Source organism: Aulonocara stuartgranti, assembly GCF_965226115.1.
Source record: "Aulonocara stuartgranti genome assembly, chromosome: 7".
NCBI classification, from domain to species: domain Eukaryota; kingdom Metazoa; phylum Chordata; class Actinopteri; order Cichliformes; family Cichlidae; genus Aulonocara; species Aulonocara stuartgranti.
The window spans coordinates 46,458,728-46,478,516 of record NC_138945.1 but is presented as its reverse complement, the minus strand read 5'-3'; the positions used below and the strand labels follow the sequence as shown (position 1 = coordinate 46,478,516).

The window sequence follows — 19,789 nt, the reverse complement described above, 5'->3', positions numbered from 1 at the left end:
AGAAAGGGAGCAAAGACTGGAGGGAAATGGAGATGAGTTTGGGAAGCACACAAGCAAATCGGTGAAGGATTCGACAAGGATGGTGTTTATTCCTAGACCTTCTTTTAAGGGATACAGTTGTACTAGTGCAGTTTCACAGACATGAGATGAGCCTGGCCTCAGACTAACGTTTTCCCCATGGAGATTTTTTTAGGTTCTTTTAGTACAGAATTAGACTTAGTTCAAAACTCTGAAACTGGCAGATAAGGTTCAGAGACAACAAATAAGAGAGCAGTTACAATATATACAAAGAAAATACGGTACAAGAGAAATGTACAGCGACAATACAGCTAACTAAACGCACGCAGAGAGTTGAGGGGGGAGAAGTGGCCCCCCGTTATGGCTGCGGAAGGGCATACTATCACTGTCAGTCTATAAGTCTGACTCAGGCATATCTGGCATGTCAGCCATCAGGTAACCGATACCATAACGGCCATTAGGTGCGGTGTCCACATCAGTGCCGCCGCTGCCGCTCTGCTTGCGGTAGATGCTGTTGCCAGGCATCGGCGAGGGAGCCTCGCTGGGAGACTTTCCATGAATAAGGCTAGCGTCGTCGTCTTCCTCTGGCCGGGCGGTCTCCTTGATGATGCGGCCTTTCTTGTAAGAAACAGTGGAAAGGCCACTCGTGTTCTCACTGATGATGTTGAAGTAGCGTAGGCCAAAGACCACGGGCACGGGCAGGATGGCCATCACCACCAGAGAGATGCAGACCACAATGCCCCACGGAGGGAAGCGCAAGGTTTTCTCTATGGCCTGGAGGGCAAACACAAGAAAAGCAACGAGTTATAGTGAAAGAAGTTAGCAGAAGAAGTAATGTAAGTAATGTGATACTAGATTGGTAGAATATATACTTTTTTAGACAATCAATACTCTATTAACATAATTTTTAATAGAAGGCTATTTTTCTAACTAAAGCAATAATACTTGTGGATGCACTTTGTCTAGTATGACCTGTGCTCCACTTTATAGCGGTTTCAAGCTAATAGCACTGGTGCTTGAAGGTCTATGTGGCAGACATGTATCCTGTTGATTTTCCTCAGATTAAAGGATATCTAAACCTCTGTTTATCAGCCAAAAAGCCTGGCTCGTTTTCTACTTTCTTGCCATTTCTTTGAACTCTTGAATTTGCTTTTTACTCGTTCCAGGTTTACTATTTAGGAAAACTTCCACCCACATTGATCCCTGATTTCAGAAGCCCAGCCGGAGACATTAACTCACCTCTTCCTGGATCCAGGCACTATAGCTGGGCGGCGTCATTATCAGCTGAATGAAGCTGGAGCACAGGAGGACCATTAGCAGGATGGGTGTGATGTACTTCCACATGTAATAGTAGAAACGGTACGGCGTAAAGCCCAGCATGTCCTTCAAGTCTTCAAAGAATCTGAAAACAGAGCAAAGCAGCGGGAGGTGAGATCAGATGAAGAATTCACAATAGTTTCCTGTTTTCGCTTTATACACCGGATGGCTTTATATATGTGGTTCTTATTTTTGCCATTAAAGTTGCATTCAAACAATTATGTTTAAAACAAAAAAGTGTCACAAAAATAGACAATGTGGAAGTTATGTAAGGAACAAGTACAGTCTGTAGCCCTGTAGGTAGGTAGTCTTTGTTACAGCCATTTGCCTTAGGCAGAAAAAAATACATTAAGAAAAAACTATAAATGAATGGCTTAAAGAGCCATTAAAAAGCTTTTTTCTGCATAAGCAGTAAGTGAGTAAATATTAAGGAAACATGGAGATGATGTATATTGTGAACTTACTTATCGATCCCATAGAACCAGGCGATCGCCACGTTTTCCAGTATGACCACTATGAGCAGAGGCAAAGTAGCCGAGTAGTCATCAAACATGGTCACAAAGTAGTTCCCTGAGCGCTGAACAAAGAGGAGACCGATGGAGAAGGCCAACACGCAACATCCCACTGCAGGAGAGATCGCAGGTAGTTCGTCACTGTGCATACTGACATACATTAAAGGTCTCAAATGAAAACTCCATAAATATTACATGTGTGATGGAGCTTAAACTCAATACTGTCATCATTCCCCAGTTTACAAGAAGAGTTTGGAGTGGAGTATATATAAGTGGAACGGGATCCATTCTAAGCTATCTGACTCAAAAAGACCGGCTCAGCAACCTACATCTTTTCACTGAGAGTGTGACAGCCACTTTGCCACCATGTGTTATTAATCGAATTTGTGTTTTTACATTATTACTTATCTCTCTGAAACTATATTTTTGAGGGTGTAGCTTGGTTTTGGGTAAAGTCAAACTCATTTAGCTTTAAATAGCAGCTCTTCTCTCGTAGAAAGAAAACATAAAGCATTATAAAATCAATGTGTTTTTAATGGCAATGGTTTATTTGGGACAGTTGTAACTCAAAGCTATAGTCAGCCACAGTCTGCTTCCTACAAGATGTACGTCTGAGTAAAACAAGTCTGCACGGGTCTTCTGCAATCGTCTTCCATCCACTTTTGCAAGACTGAATTACTGCCTCCATTTATCCTTCATACACAGCATGTCTAAACATTTCCTTTTACAGAGCTGGACTGATTTAAATATGGTCATTAGGATAAAACACAGGTCATGTGATCTTTCTAACCTGTAAGAAACTCCTTTCGGACTTTGAATGTGTCTATCAGCGGGGTGAGGATACCCTCAATGGTGCCAAACATGCTGCCGAGGCCGAGGTTAACCAGCATTAGGAAGAACATGACGGACCAGAAGGGTGAGGCTGGGAAGTGGGTCATGGCCTCTGTAAAGGCAATGAAAGCCAAGCCTGTGCCTTGTACTGCCTGTCAGGGAGAAAAGAAGGAAAGGTTAAAACACAGCACCAAAGTCCTAGCTAGCTAGTGTAGCACTAGCTACTTTTAGAGGCCTCGTTGCTTTGAATTTGTTCTTTTTGTTGTCTTTAATGAAGACTAAACAGACTGCCAACCTGACCAGAGTTGCCAGAAATATGTGCTTTTCTTTTACAGTAGGTGATCCAAAAGTTAGCACAATCCTGGTTTCCACGAGGTCCAACAAAAATCTAAGGGGGCTTTTCCATTAGGTTTTGGAATACTGTAGGTATAAGGTCCATGGTGAAAAAAATAATACCAATGTTTTCAGCAAGATAACTTTCCCAAAGTGTTGCCACTTTTATGAATTCTGGAGTTCAAGTATACTTACCAGAAGTACTTCGGTCATTCCCTATTTCAATCCCTTTTTCCAGTCTTTACACATATTCCACATATGTAAAAGACGTCTAACTCTTTGTCTTCTGCAACCCTTACCCTCCTTGCCTTGTCAATTCTCGAGTCTTTGGATGTTGTCTTGGTTTAACTGCTAATAGTCTATACCTGATAAGGTGTGGGTAAAGGCAAGTTTGAGGTTGGCTTGGGAAGAATACCACTTGCTCTGTTTGCAGCCGTTAGCTTAAATTATTTACTTATGTAATTTCAAATAAACCCATCTTTCTGAACACTCACAAAGTGGGTAACACTTGACAAGAAAGAAAATAAACATCTTCAATAAAATGTTATAGACTTTTAAAATAACATACGGCCACGTGGAATGACTTGAATACGGAGTCATTTACAACTTTTATCCCCATGTACCTTATTCAGCTCGTCTTCGATGCTGCAGGCTTCCAGTCCCAGTGACTCGAACTTATCCTGCTTAACCCCTTTGATGTGATCTATCATCTTATGGTAGTCCTCACCACTGACTTGATTAACCTGAGTAAGGTTCATGGGGTGGGGAATAAGGTTTTGCTCAAGGATGCCGCTCCCCAACAATGTTAAAATCTTGTTGGTGTTCCTAAAAAAAAAGAAAAAAGTTGCTGATTGTTAAATTCTCAAGAGATTTAAACGGTGGTCAAAAAGCTAAACATCAATCATCCTTGAACAATCTTCAGAAATACCACATTCAAAGACTGAAGTATGAAAAAGTATTGTCTGAAACAAGTGGACCAATGGACTCGTTGCTGTTGGTGTTAGAGTCTTATACTCACATTGCAACACATTTGCTGTTCATGATATTGGCTTTGAAGCCCAACACGGCAAACACCACCAGGGTGGCCAGCACAGAAGTGAAGAAATTGATAAAAGACACCAAGACGGCATCAAAGTGGCAGTTGTTGTCGCGCTTGTTGTAGCTGGAGAAGGCAATGACGCCACCGAACCCGAGACCCAGCGCGAAAAAGACCTGCGTGGCTGCCTCACGCCAGACCTTGGCCTCCAGCATGATCTCCAGCTGAAAACGAACAGATTTGAATTAAGTCTTAGCTCTAAACACCTATTACAATATAAATGGATGTGCAATGACATCCCCAATGTAACGTCACAAAATATACCAAATGATGAAGCTTCAATCAAGCATTTGCAATAACTGGCAATGATAGCTGACATGTTGTCAAAGTAAATGAAAGATTAATGTAGTTCTTAGTCATATATTTGTGATTTCTGTAAAAACCTGATTGTACTGCTTTCTTGTGGAAATAATATATATTGGTGAAAGAAATGTTCAGTCATTTTGGCAATTTTTCTGGGAGGAGAACAGACTGATGAGTGTCATAAAACACCACATCACTGTCATCTACCATAAGTTATGTTTTAAAGTTTTCAACTCTGCTGATAGGCTGGAGACCATCTCAGCTGAGACCAGGTAATCCTTGGAGAGGTCGTGTCCAAATTCATGGGCTGCATTCTCCTGAGGCCGCATTTGTAGACCGATTACGTCACAGCGACGCGCCGAAGGCTGTCCAAATTCGTAGACCCCTCCGAATGCAGCCGACAAATGCGTGCTCCTTTTTCCGAATTTGAAGGTTGGGTCGGGTGTGTCCTTCGTGGCCCACCATATCCCAGAATTCATAGCGCGGCCCAGCCAAGCTCCAGTTTCCGGCTAATGGCGGCCGCTACTAAGTTTTAAAATTACTCTTATTAATCTTTCTGGGTCACAAAATAAACTTTTAACATATTTTCAGGCGAGAAAGTAGTTGTGTAAACATCAAATATCTGCTCGGTTTATCAAGATATCGCATCTTTGCTAAAGTGCTTCGACGTTTTCGGAGACGTCTGCTACCCACCAGCTCGATAGCTAGCCGGGAGCTCGAGGGTTACTGATGCGGCCGAGAATGGCACAACTCCCGGCACATCATTTTCAGATCACCGCGGACTTTCGCTGTTCGGGTTAAACGTTGTCAGCCGGTGATCAGCTGTGATCAGCTGATCACGGGGCCGGGGTTAAAAGAGAGACGCCAGACATCATTCTCTTCGTGTCAGGAGCTCCGAAACTCTGCCGACGTCAGTCTCCGCCTGATTCAGCAACCGTGAGTGATTATCCCTTCAATCCTTTTTCTCTTCCCGGCTCCGCTCGCTCTCTGTCGGTAACGACCGTTCCGAAGCCACGCTTCGTGCACTGATCGTTACTAGAATAACTGCGTGCCTGCTCCAAACCCACCGCTAGCCTTCGCCGCGCTTGGGTCTAGCCAACACGCCACACGGGCACGCTGAATTACTGTGTGTAACCCGCCCGGCCGTGACAAACGTAATATATAAGTCACTTAGACAACCTAAAAATGTTATTGTTGGGCTTTTTTTCAGTGTTTTGTTTGTTCGTGAGTAAATCGGTTTGGCTGAGATTAAAGTTATTAGATTAGATAAAATAAAACTTTATTAATCCCCCGGGTGGGTTCCTCCTTGGTTTTTACACAGCTGACTAAACGTCAAACAGAAAACTGATTAAACAGAAGTGTGAGATGGCCGAGAGTTTACTCCAGTATCCTGTTATATTTTAGACAGCAAGGAGCAGACGGCTGAGTTTATTAAACTCCACCGAGACAGCGGTGACGCTAATCAGAAGGCTAGACCGTCCAATTTCACGGCCGTTTACTTCCGGCCTACCCGATCTTCTGAGGACCCGGCCCACGTAGACCGCGAAGGCCGGGTCCTCGGGAGAATGTAGCCCATGAATTTGGACACGACCGTTGTCGGTCTATTGAAGGGCTAACCATTCACATCAACAGCTGCAGCCAATTTGGAATAACCAATTAACCAAACATGCACCTCTTTGCACCTGGAGAGAACCTATGTAACCATAACGACACAATCTCTGCACAGAAAGCCAGCCGATTCAAACGCAACAGCTTCTCGCTGACAGCCAACAGTGTTTGTTTTATTAATTGCATAATATTCCTTTTACATATTTATTCATGAGCACACGTATCAGGTACATGAAAGATGGTGGCAGAACGCAAGTGTCAGCGACGAGGCGAGAAGACATGCAACACAGACATGCACTGCTGCCAGTGTCTGCACTTGGATGGTTACGTAAAAACTCAGTAACTCCTGTTTCCATGGTGACATTCATCTGCAGCCTGACATGCCATTGGCCAGTTGCTGCTGAGGAGCCAGCCTATCACAGTGCGGAGTTCTTTTTGAGTTCAGACACAGTTTAATTCAACAGCGATTTCAACAGTGAATAAACAGAAGCAGAAATAAGGGCATTCTGACCTGAGCACTATTCAACTCATGTCTAAGTATAAAGCCAGTACTATCATCTAAATGGATTAAAGTATGAAAGTACTCATGATGCGAACAATCCTCTACAGTCCTGTTCAGTATTATATGGTTCTATCATACGATCCATTAAAGGAGACCTATTATATTTTTCCTTATTTTCTGTCATATTCATGTGAAAAAAATGTACTACATACTGCTCCAAACACTGCGTTTCAAACTTCTTTTCTACTTCTTTTTCTGTTTGCTGTCAGAAGTCAAACGACTACTGAAGTCAAGGAACACAAATAAGGAGCATTTAATATTTAAACACCATTGTGTTAGTGAAGAAGCTAATGTTGTCAATAAGAACATTTGTGATGTGTGAAAAGGTGATTTTGTAGTATAAAGTAAAATACTTTCATTCTGAAGTGTAGTATTAAAGGGAAAATTAGCTCGAAATGATGTATTTTTAAATATATGATACTTTAATTATACAGCATCATCAAGTCCAAACATCATAATAACAAAAAGGTAATCCTACACTTGAGAGGATCTTTACCTTGGGTGTGAACATGTGACGGATCCCATCCATGGAGCCCTTCAGGAGGAGCGACCGAACCAGGAAGCAAACCAGCACAACGTACGGGAAGAGGGAGCTGAAGTACATCACCTGCAAGCAAACGCAAGTGTTTTCCACATCACACAGGGCACGTATCTTTGGAAAAACTGTCAAACAAATTAAAATGAGTAAACAAATGCAGCGTGATCTCACTGCCTGACTTTCTATGCGGTGCTGATCGTGGTCGTTTGACAGGAACATCAAACTGTTCAGAAAAGAGAGTGAAGATCTGCTGAGAGCTGATAATAAGTAAAAACATGTTTTTCTTCTATTGCTGTACTTTCTTTAAAATCGAATTTATTCAAGCATTCAAAGCAGGGACCAAACATCTCGTGAAGAATTTCAGTTTGCAGCTGAGGGATGTAGTCTGAACATTTATTATTTTATGTGATCGTGGCATCACATCACACTAATTTGTGGGTGGGCTTAAGTGCCCCCTTCCCCCTCAAACCTACATATCATTAACCGGATAGACAAGTTGGCGCTTAAAGACTATAAACGGGATGAAACCCTGAGCCAGATAGTTTACAGATCCTGTAGGGTGTGGGTGCAGACACCGGGAGATAGTTTGGGATTGAGTCATGAGCACAGTCAGTGATTCAGAGACATTACTATCTAGGTCCTTCCCCTTTATAGCCAGCCTGCCTTCCAGCTAACTTTCTTCTGATTGGCTGTCTTCTGCCTGACATCATAAACAGCCGACGACAGAAGAAACTTCCCAGAAATGGGCACCAGAGAAGTCTGGAAGGTTTCACGGGAATTACAGATAAACCGATCTCCTTATTTAAAATATTGGCCATTTTTACCATGACGTTTCATGACTGTAGCGGTGTATATATAAGATAAAAATATGGAACAGCATGGTAGGTCCTCTTTAATCAAGGTCTCTGGCATTTAATGAATTTCTCCTCAAGCTTTAATTTTAAAATAGTAAAAAAACAAAAAACAAACAAGAAGCAAGTTTTGTGTTTTAAATAGATTTTATAGCCAATCATTTAGTACGAGGTATAGCCTCCTCTGCAGATGCAAGCTGTTGCCCATCTGCACATGGACCGCATCTGTTGTTGAAGAATTGCTGACCATTCCTGGATCAGCCTGCCGCTACGCAACGGTCATTGGTTGTGGATTTCACTAATAAACACATCGACCCAGCACGTCCCACGCATGCTCAGTTGGAGACATATTGGGACAAAAACACTGGTCAAGGAAGTCTGGATATGCTCTTGATTCAGAAAGGCCTGTGGTGCTCTGGCAGTGTGGAGGCTGAAACTGCCAGAGGGACAGACACTGCCACGAGAAGTGCAAAAGTACAGGTTGGAGGACCTCATCTCGGTGTCTCTGTCGACTCACATTTTTACCATGAACGATCAGATCAGAGATGGTGCTCTCATGGACACGCAGGACTGTAGCAACAGTGCGTGCCACGATTGCTCGGTCAACTTCAGTCAATTGCACCATGGTGACACTGATGATAATGTCATGCATATATTGGAGGTGGGGGTGGGAGTGGGTGGGGTAGGGGGTGGAATGTGTTCTGCCACTGAAAAAAACCAGTGAAAAGAAATGGAAAACTACCCACAGAAGATGTTTGGGTTTTCTAAGAGATTAAGATAATGTACTGAGAGATGGATTTAAAACTAAGATTGAAAATGTATTTCACAAAATATGAACTTCTTGTTTATTTAACTCTCTATTTATTTTTTGAGTAGTATATTTATTATATATACAGGACGTCCCTGTAGAATATGTAAAGACCACAAATGTTTACCTTCCTTCATTTTTAAAGCACGGACACAAAGTTTTTTTTTTGTGATATGATACGTTTCAAATTTCAGGAGAACCCAAATAGAATTTAAAGCAACATATATAATCAAATATATTTATACATTTATTGAGTTAAATGTTTCTCAAGTGAAGAACCCTTACATAAAGTCAATGTGATAAGCGGAGTTCATTTCTTCAGTTGGTTTCTCGTCTTTTTCAGCTGTAACTCTTTTTAGCACTTTGCTGAACTGAAATGCAGCCTTGGTCGTCACAAAGCCAAGCAGGCTGCTCCTTTGTAACCTCAGTCTTATGGTCTTTGAAAAGGGGTGTTTTTCTCTGAAGGCTCATGTATTGTTACAGATAGAAGGTTCTTCTTGCAACGGTTAAGTTCTGGGAACTTCACTGTTCTCTACATGAACTGATAAATTTCTCTGACGTCATTACAAGAAAGCCTGACTGTAAAGTAATAAAGTAATTTTTTTAAACAAGATTTATCAGTAATCTTAACATTTAACATTTAAAACGTGACACATAAGTTGCCATAAAAGTATAAGAAAACAAAAGCTTTCAAAGTTCTGTTATTTTATCAGTTCAAGTCTATCTTTTATCATCTCTTTTTTTCACCACGCTCTTGACAATCAAGTCAAGCCAAAAGAGTGTGTATAACCATGGTAACCAAAGGTTTAGATCCCTTTCATGCCCACCCACACACACACACACACACACACACACACACACACACACACACACACACACACACACACACACACAAATGGGGCAGAGACGCAGATTGTGGCAGGGATATTCCTCGGACAAGTCTTTTGTGTGAACATTAGCAGAGAGGGCATTAATATTCTTTTGTATCATGTGCCGCTGATTAAACTTCTAAGACACTTAGCTGGCTCCTCGGAGGGAAAGTTTGCGCACAGTCTCTGTGCTGGACAACTAAAAAGGGCCTTTCAGACCCAGCTGGTGGTTGTAGGACAGCCATCTGGCTCAAACTGTACAACTAACTGACAGCTTGGGTGGCCCTGATTACCTCCAAAAATGAGTATTTATGTGTTTCTTTCTGTAATTTATTTTATTTCATTGATAACAGTATAAGGGTCTGACTGTTTTGTGCTAATGCATAAATCCCCTCCGATGACGCAGCACTAGTGAAACACTGATTGTATTTATAGGTGAGAATTCTTGCCAGGCAGCAGGGTGTGGCAGACAGCAGAAAAGAGACCAGCGTTGCAAATCACCGCCGACAGCGGTCCAAGATTAAAGGACTTCTGCTGGACACGGCATCCATCTTGTTTTGTGCGTCTCTGCTGGGGGGAATGCAAAGCCAAGCATGCAGTAGACTGCTGCTACTCGCTGGGATAAGACTTGGGGGGACCTGAGAACAATGGCTCTCATTTGCTAACAGTGTGTAAGCACAAATGTGAGCGCAAACTGCAAGCACGAATGTTTCACACACAAACCAGCAATTTACCAATATTTTCATACCTGAGTTTGTTTGTAGTCCTTATCTTTATCTGATTTCATTATATTTTAAATGAACTCATCTTTAATTAAAAATTGCTTGCTAGATCCCATCACTTATAGTCTAATAAGATACAGTAAGACTGTAATCAGAATACTCTAAATGAGCCGCTGGGTTTGCCAAAGTCTTTTTGCTGCCTGCAGATGTTGGTGAATGAAGGTGAGATTGCAGCACTTAATAAAAGTGCTGTAAAACCAAAAACAATGACCTAAAAGAGGCTCAAAAGCCCAATAAGACTGCAGAGCGTGATAAGAAAGTCTGAGGTTGAGTCAACTTAATAGGCCTTCACTAAAAGGCCTTACTCCACTACATAAAAAAATATCGTTCACATCTACCGTATTAATTTTGACCCTACACCCAGTTTATAACTCGCACAACATCAAAGCTCGTTTTGGGACTATTTGTACAGCACAGTTAGCAGAGGCTTGACTCTGACCCCAAGAGTACACCAGCTAATACTTGTCATATGATAGTGAAAGTGTGGAATGATAACGATCACCTGTTAAAAGAAAGCGAGGAACAAGCAAATGACAACCTTTATCCAGGGGCTAATCCTTCCGGATGCTGGTCACGCTACTGTCAGCTTTGTTACACTAAGCTAAAGTCAGCTAAGCCAGAAATCCTACAAAAGATCACATGGGCTCTGAAAATCATATTTCAGGCTGTATCATTAGAAAAATTTGTCAAGGCACATTACTGCGGTCAGTGCCTGTTGAAGAGAGCTAATTGTGTGTGAAAAGACTTTCCAAAACATTCTGCAAGCACAATCCTTTTGTTTCGCTTACTATTCTCCATTTTCCACAGTGCAAGAGTCCTAGCAGGTGCTGATTTCTTCCTGTTTTGTTCCATCTGTCTCTTCTTCTCTCTTATTTTCTACTGGTATCTTTTCTCCCTATCTTAAATTAACTGTTTTAAATTATGCGTACCTTCCCAGAAGACTGGATTCCCTTGATCATGGCAAGGCAAACCATGGACCAGGCAACCAGCAGACACACGGTCATCTTCCAATTCAGCCCTCCGCTCTCAGAGATGCTGTCAGAGATGTCCAGGGCCTCGCGGTACCAGTAGTAGGTGGTTGCTGAGCTTTTCTCACACTCTGGCACCACATCTATGGACAAAAAACATAGCGCTCATCATGGACGTATTTACTGAAGATCATTTCCAAGCGGCACAAAGACCTTAAGAAGCCTGCCGAATACTGCCGTTACTAAATTGCGTCTTACATGTACTGGTCTTGTTCTTCACGAGGGGGCACTCGTGCCATGGCAGAGGTTGCTGGAAGGACTGGGAGAAGTAGAAGAGACTCCAGCTGATGATGACATTGTAGTAGAGAGCCACAAAGAAGCACACCTACAGGCGAGAGAACAAAGTCAACTTCAGACACACAACTGAAATCATAAACAGTGTGAAACACAACATTTAGCCACAAAATAGAGGCTAAATTAGTAAAGACTCCCCACCCCACAATTTTCCTTTTCTTCAAATTATTGTCACTCCATATTTTTCCCTACCTGCAGTGACTTAACAGCTCAGTGTGAGAATCAATATAACCAACAGTATGCTAATATACCACCATACTGTTTATACACAATGTTTTAACCATGTTCAGACAGGACCCCTGTGTCTCACTCACCACACAGCTGGCAAAGCCAATCCCCCCCAGCCGAGGGCTGATGTAGTTCCACACACCGATGCTGCCCCTACGGATTCGCTGTCCCACCGCAAGCTCCAGGAAGAACAGCGGAATCCCAATCAATATGAGCAGGATGAGATAGGGCACCAGATATGCTCCTGCCAATCAAAACAATATGAAGAGCAGGTTAAATGAAGGATGCAAAAAGAAGAGTAAACTGTCAAATCACATAACAGTGAGGCACTAACATTTGAGTTCCTGAAAGCAGTTAACAAACATGTGGTGACAACACTTAAACATCAGCTTTTTAAAATCTTACCCTTTGCCCCATTCTGGCTAGAAAATCACACCAACAGACAGCTGTTTTCTAAACTTTAACTATACAACAACATAACATCTCCCTGATGGTGACACATTCACCTAAACAGCAAATTAAACACACAATCAGATCCAAACGACTACACACACGTGCTGCCTTGATGGGCTTCTACCTAACAGGGCCCTATGGAGCGTACAATAGTGCAATCAAATCATTATGGAAACCAGAAAAGATACTGAAGTCTAAAATTACCTAAATTACAGTGGCAAATATAGCATTTCTCTCTAGAATTAAGGTTTCTGGGTGAATAACCAACATTAACTGGTGTAATAGTGTGGTACGGTAAAATACAGGATGCCGCATCTCCTGTGAGCACCGAGACTGCCAAGCGCACAACAACTTCAGGACAAAAAGAGAACCCAAAGCTAGATTTTGGAAATAATGAGCCGTTTTATTTTCCTGAGAGGAAACGGAAAGGAACTGTGCTCCTGTGGGGTTGTTTCGCTTTTTCGCACGTGAAATGAAACTTCCTGTCTGCCCTCAACCACTGATATATATTAAAATCAATTGCATCATTTCCAGGGTGCAACTAAAGCAACGAAGAAGAAGAGAAAAGCCCCCTCTGTGACACGGTACCAATCATAAGTCTGAGCCACATCAAACGTAAACACTGGTGAGTCGGTGTAGTGTGAGGCTTGCTGTGAGTCATTGACAACAGCGCCGCACCGCAATGGGTTTATTATTTTAAAAACTGGTTTCATCTCTTTTGCAACAGAGCTCATTGTTTTATCTGGCAGGACATTCATTCACATCCTTTCCTGAGTCCTCCCTTAATGGGAGTGGTCACACACGAGAAATTAATATGTGTGTGTTTCTATGCTTTTTACACAAGTGTGTGTGTACAACATACTTAGTAATTTCTATTAATATAATATCTAATTCTGCTACAGAATACGCAGTTTATTTTGGGCTTTGACAACATCAAAACCCTCCCTCTGGTCTCCATTGTCTTTTAAGAACTTCAACAGTCTCCCTGGGATATTCAGACACTTTGATGGCACTTTGAGAAAGCAAACAGCCCAACAAGAGTGCAGCTTTTGTTTTTTCCTTCTTTAAAAACGTTTCACAGTCCTCCTCAGTCCCAGCAGTAAGTGAAATGAAATATCTGGTTTAGCCAGTTATCAGGCACGCAGCAATTCACTTCCTGTTCGGTACCAAGAGATATGGATTACTTGCATTATTACACACTACTAGAAATACCTAACAATCTATCCACCACTAAATCTGTTTGACTTGATTTATGATTTACTAGAGCTAAAAGGCAAAACACAAGCTGACTACATGCATTTTCCCTGCTTGTATATATAAGCCTAACACTGGGCTTGAAAGTGTTCCTGGAACATTGTGTACATGATCTCCAAAGGGAAGGTGAGAAATGAAAACAGACTGCAAAAGTCATAAAGACACACAGAATTGCTATACAAAGGGTTTTTAGAACTTACCTGTTTACATTTAATAGAGGCTTATATTTATGCTTTTATGAGTTAGCTGTCTGTTTTTAGTGACAGGTAGGTACCATCTCATTTGCTAATGGTCAGTTAGCGTCACCTAAGCTAATTCAACTCTGGATTTCTGCTCAGCTAATTCTACCAACAGCCTGTAGACACAGAAATCAAATGGCACCTTACCTTTCTAAACAAAATGATAGAATTTCATCTGTAATTTGTTTATTAGCACTAATTAGCAGATACATAAAAATATAGTCTCTGAATGTACCTTGCTAACCAAACTTGCTAGCGTTAGCTGCTAAGTTAGCACTCCACCTACTAATCAAATTATGATTAGTTCTGGCTCAAAAAACAAGATGGTGATAGCTGTTCTATTTTATAATACACATTTGGTTGGTGCAGAACATAAAAGAAAAAATGTTGTCCTCTAAATTTGATGTTCAGAGCTAAAAGAGAAAGATGAGCAAAAGACCCTTTCCTTTACTAAAGCTTCTGCTCCCAAGTGGGTTCAAAACTCACTCACTGGTCCTCACAGACATAACAATATAACACACACACACACGCACGCACACACACCGGTTTCAGCCCCCATTTTAATCTAATTACAGTGGAACACAGCAGGGTGACCAGAGCCGTTTAAAACAGACCTGAAAGCATGACAGTCTGTGAGAGGTGGTAATTTTTCTGAACGTCCCTGAGCACACATGCACACTATCTCATGCCAATTATATACACACTTCTAAGAACATGATTCAAGGTGGTATTCTATACCAATAAAGAGCCGGGCCTCTTTTTCTGAAGACGTGTCACTACAGTGGAGTATTTCAGACTCCACTGTAGTGACACGTCTTCATCAACCACACATTTCTCAAAGATTCTGCATCTACTGACCTCCCCCTAAACCACCTACCTGTGACTCAGAAGTGGGAGCGACTTGAGGAATTAATATTCAAATTTTCCTTTTAATAAACTGCAGAAAACTTACATTTCCCCCTCTTTTTTAAACCTGGAGTTGTGTATAGTGTTGGGCACAAACCCCAGTCTCCCAGGTTAAAGTCCTGGGTTTGACCTGTGCAAAACGCTTTCTTTCTACTCAGAGAGTGGACATCATTACTCTTTAACTCTACATGCACTCACAAGTTATCATAGTCCCTAACAAGCAAGCAATTATGAGGTGTTTTTCACATAATAGCACATTAATAACTAATGTAATTTGCCTAACACATGATTTTTTATTAACTTATATATTAATAGCCATTTATGATCATGATGAGGATTACTTTTCCTAGTTTGGGGAAATGTTGTTTGCCCCGAGTCTACACAGATCATTCAGATCTTCAGTGTAGTAATAAACCTGGACGGAGTTTCTATCCTGTCTGGCCAACCTGTTTATTTAATCAGCTTTCCAGAGACACTCAGTAGCTTTACATAATCTCCATGCAACACCTTATCAGGACACACACACATACACACGTTAGACTAGAGACACAACAATTGTCTGCGAGGAGTCAATCAAGTAGAGCAGACCGCATTGTAGGAAACGTGGTTATCATAAACTATAATCCGAAGCATCACGCTCTTCTTAGAATTATTTCCTGTATGTTGAAAGCAGTGTCAGAGGTTCTGTGTTTGGTTATTTGCTCTTGTATGTTCTATGAAATCACAGACGTAACAAGGCAGTCGCATTAACATTCTGTCTGCGGTGAAGCTCACAGCCGAGTCTAGTTTTGATGGACACATCACGGGACTCTGCACCCACATGGTAAACACAGAGTACAACACGTTCACTGTAAAATGGTAATTTCATGAAGTCATGACGCCATTTAAAGCCCATTCGGAGTGTCTGCAAAGAAACAAAAGTGGAAGGTGATACTTCTGGTTTCTCAGCAAGGATGAACAAAAAAACAACCAAATCAAACACATCTTCTTTAACTATTTTTTATCCTCTGTAAAAACATGCACATGTAGATGCTAGACTTGGCTTCTACCCAAGAATATCACATCCCGGATCTACGAACACTTTTAATTACCACGGAAAACACGGAACTCCTTTTGTCCCCTTGTGTCTTGGCCTTTGTTCCTTTTGTTATCATGCTTAACATGGTGCTACCCATCAGTTATACGCTCTTACTATGTGTGTGTGATGCTAGCTGAGACTCACCCCCCCCATTCTTCTGACACAGGTAGGGGAATCTCCAGACGTTGCCCAGGCCTACAGAGAAGCCAACCTGGGCCAGGATGTACTGGAGCTTGCTGTTCCAGGCCGGTCGTTCCTCCTCCTCGGCATCTGACCCTCCTTCCTCCACATCGCACTCTTTCCCTTCGCCTTCATGGTTGTTGACGATCAGCGAGCTCTTCTTGAAGGAATCATCACAGGCGTCCTCGTTGGAAAGCAGATCTCTGACAGACTCCGTGACATCGTCGTCAAGCTCTCTCTTGACGGCCTTGCTGTTTTTGGGCATTTGATAAAGCAAACAAGGGCGAAAGGGTGGAACGTCTTCTTGGCTGGAGGGCTGGTGGGACAGAGCCGGCGTGTGAAAAGAACTCTGCGCAACGGCACAAGTTTGAAAGTATTCTGGGTTCAACGGCCAGCGGGCTTTGACAAAGTTTGTAGAGGTTTATTTCCTCATTATCACCATATATCTGCGGGGGAGAGATAGGAACACAGCAAAGGGTAAACAGCCAATGAAAGTGAAAACCTGTCTTTATTTTTTACATAGTTTCAGGTACTTATTTCCTTCCTAAAATGCGAAAATAACTTTGACAAGCGATGACCAGAAATGAACTTACTAAACTAACTAAACCCAAAGGTAAACCTTTATTTGGTTTACCTTTGGGTGATTTGATTTCAGTTTGACTCCATTTATATATTTCACATGAAATAAACTACTTTTTTAACCTTACTCCTTATCCCTCAGCATCTTACTCGAATTTACACTGTAGAGAGAATTACTTCTCCATCTGAGGGATGCTGATTTATTCCTCACATGGATATCACATGACTGGAAAGGGCACCGAAATCAGTGAATGGGATTTTATTCTCAGTGCTTGTTCTGGACCAAAAAAATGGGCCTGGAGCATTTAGCTGGTTGAGCACGCTGCCTAGGACAGTGACACACTGGGATACAGAGGCTATCCCGTTTCAAGCCCCCTGAATAATTGAACAGGCAAAGCGATTTGCATACAAACCCAAACATTCCCTCCTTTTACCTGATGGGGAAAGCCCTCAAATATAAAAGCATATGAGCTTCCCAAATTACACTTTTCTCTCCTATAAAAGAGCTTCATCACGGTGCATTAACATTTAATGACGCTTAGTACCGGCAGCACTGGAAGAGAATCAAGGGTGTGCCGACCACCTAAAGGCTGATTAAGGTGCGCAGCATCCTTGACTCCTAAATGTGAGCATCCTTTCAGGGAGGCTTCACATCAAGCTCAAATCCATCCTCGAACATTTTCATTTAAACTGTCAGAGGCGCAAAAAATATCCCCAGCACGACGAGGGGCGTTGCGACCACGAAGCACTGCGTGTCTCCCGCCTTTCACCACACAGAGGATTAAGAGATTAATAGATTTCTTTCAGTGCTTCCAGATTAGCCTGGTTTGAATGAGGCAAAGGCCATCGTTTCATAATGCAGTGAGCACAACGCGGCGTCCAAAAACGAGCAACGATGCTGCGCAAGCCTCGCCTCTGTTCATATTAATCGTTTAATAGCAGAGCACTTATTACAAATATTAAACATATGAGTGCGTCTAGAAGGAGAATGACTCATTCTGTGGTATCTTTTTTTGTATGCACATGGCTCGGCCTGTTGGGTTAACATGACACACCAAAGCGGATGAAGCAATAGATTAAAAAATAGAAGAAAATGTATTATCAACCCAACCGGTGTCACTTGTGCCATGTGGCGTTGTCCTCGTTAATTCATTTCCTCCCTCCCGCTCACAGCCGTCATGTCATCGCTGAGGAGTGTTTCATCATTCATCGGTCATCCACATCAGGGTACCTCAATCCACCCTATACTCTCAATGTATCACGCCTTGCCTTTACCATCAGCCTGTTTATCCCTGCTGGAGATGCCGAGGATGGTACTCACCTTCGCGGAATAGCAATCTTCTGAAATGACTCGTCTCAAGGAATGAAATTGTGAGAGCACATGCACGGGGAAGACATTATCACCAGTTTGTATCTCAGCCGGTGTGTAGAGCGGCGCTTCGGTCTCCTGCGCTTCACTTGTCTGGCTCACACAGTAGAGCGCCGCTCAGAAAGGAAAGGAGGGGGGCGGAATGGGTGGGGGGGTTTCTCCGCCTCCAACTCACTCGTGACCGTCAGTAGGCAACTCTTTATTTACTTAATATTTAACTTTATATAGCTTATATCACATATCTATGTCACACTACACGCCACGCATGCTTACACCGTTCCTATTTAGTTGAAATAAGCATATTTGTACCCTCTTCCTCCCCCCGTTTGCCACTTGGTACACTCCACTACTACTAATCCGGCAGAAAGGGGCTGGCTTAAGGACAAAAAAGCAATGTGCCTCTGTTTATAAACGCGGATTTTCTCTGACTGGATATGTATTTGGATCGTACATGTATTTTTTTATTTTTTGCAATTTATTTAAAAAAAATACAGACTGAATTTAGGGGGCATGGCGTGCAGATAGCAAGGTTTCTGGTTCAAGGTCGTCGTTTTGAGCGACATCCACCATTCGACCTCCCAGAGCGGTGCGATGAAATTTACATACATCCTCGACGAGAGAGAAATCAGACAGAAATATTGTTTTGTCATGCTTTTTATTTAAGATATATTTAGATAATACCATTATGTCAGCAAACTAAATGAATGAAAACAATGAATATTATATTACAGGGAGTAACACCTGCCGTCATGGGTCCAGTTAGGTCTACAGTAAATGTATGCCAAGGTGTAATATGGATCAGAGATTCATTATATATTTAAATTGGAATCTTGAGATCAAACTAAACTGTATGTCGTCCATGAAGTGAATTGAGCTTCATACCTAAAAGCATGACGACTAAAAACAGGTATAAAGGCAGTCATCTGGATACTCACATTTATTTTCCTATTACACGGAGGTGGCATAAAATGTCATTTTCTGAAATGTGGTCTCAAAGATTTTCACTTTGACTGTTTGCAGAATATTTCAGACCAAGTATTAACTTGTCAGAATGTAGGAGAAGTTTGAGCGACTAAGAGGAAATATGTGGTTTAAGGTTGCATAACCTGAAATTCGGGCGTTATCTCGGAGATGATAGGTTTACCGTTGCCTTCGTTTTTTTCCCTTTCTTTTTTCTCTATAAAGTTGTTCTATTCTCTGAGAAGAAAATCATGCACTTGGAAACACCACCCACGTTTATGTCCTGTGTTGCCCTGGTGGCTAGTGTGAAATCCACCCACAGTATTTCAGGTGCATCATCACAGAACTCAGTAGTTGTCACCCCAGTTGATCTGCTGATGTAGGCTACTGCAAATCAGAGGATTATAGAAAGGTGATTAAAGGACTGGGAGATTTTGTTTTTGATTTTTTTTCTAGAGGAAATTGATCTTTTAAAAAGTTTTTCCACTGGTTGATTTTTTCAGAGTGGTTATGTAGATCTACATTTCACAAAAAATACATTAAAAAATACATAAGTACAGAATACAAAGAACTAGCACCTGAGGCTAATTAACAGAGCTGATAAGTCTGGGTTAACCTTCTGGGGATTGGGTGCAGTGGATTTGTGGTGTTATGTGTTATGGTAAATGTCACTGATTCAGCTTTTTCTAGTTAGGTAAGTCATAAAGTGAAAAGAAGCACTTCTTTTCACTTTATGACTTTATGACAGCAACAGCAGAGGATTACACTGGTTCTTGATGACTACTGTATAAAC

At 41.8% G+C, this 19,789-nt stretch overlaps 1 protein-coding gene across 2 annotated transcripts; it reads right to left on the bottom strand.

Moving 5' to 3' along the window:
- Window positions 1-64: 64 nt before the first annotated feature.
- On the bottom strand, window positions 65-18,159 carry slc6a15 (solute carrier family 6 member 15). 2 transcript variants are annotated; one of them, XM_082541697.1, is made up of 12 exons: window positions 17,989-18,159; window positions 16,053-16,534; window positions 12,065-12,222; window positions 11,655-11,781; window positions 11,358-11,539; window positions 7,077-7,187; window positions 4,030-4,271; window positions 3,635-3,836; window positions 2,638-2,830; window positions 1,800-1,959; window positions 1,258-1,420; window positions 65-792 (listed from the first exon to the last, which is right to left on the bottom strand). In XM_082541697.1, the coding sequence occupies exons 2-12, from the start codon at window positions 16,351-16,353 to the stop codon at window positions 412-414; spliced, it is 2,220 nt and encodes a 739-aa protein (XP_082397823.1). In that variant the 5' UTR covers window positions 16,354-16,534; window positions 17,989-18,159; the 3' UTR covers window positions 65-411. The 2 variants fall into 2 exon arrangements, with proteins under 2 accessions (XP_082397823.1, XP_082397824.1); XM_082541698.1 differs by lacking the exons at window positions 16,053-16,534; window positions 17,989-18,159 and adding an exon at window positions 14,539-14,661.
- Window positions 18,160-19,789: the final 1,630 nt, after the last annotated feature.

Excerpts from the sequence above, each read along its gene's own strand:
- slc6a15 (XM_082541697.1), bottom strand. The coding sequence starts at position 16,353 with ATGCCCAAAAACAGCAAGGCCGTCAAGAGAGAGCTTGACGACGATGTC. Across the intron at positions 3,837-4,029 it reads AACAGCAAATGTGTTGCAAT|GAACACCAACAAGATTTTAA; the intron begins GTGAGTATAAGA and ends CTTTTTTTTTAG. Across the intron at positions 1,421-1,799 it reads TGGTTCTATGGGATCGATAA|ATTCTTTGAAGACTTGAAGG; the intron begins GTAAGTTCACAA and ends CTCTGTTTTCAG.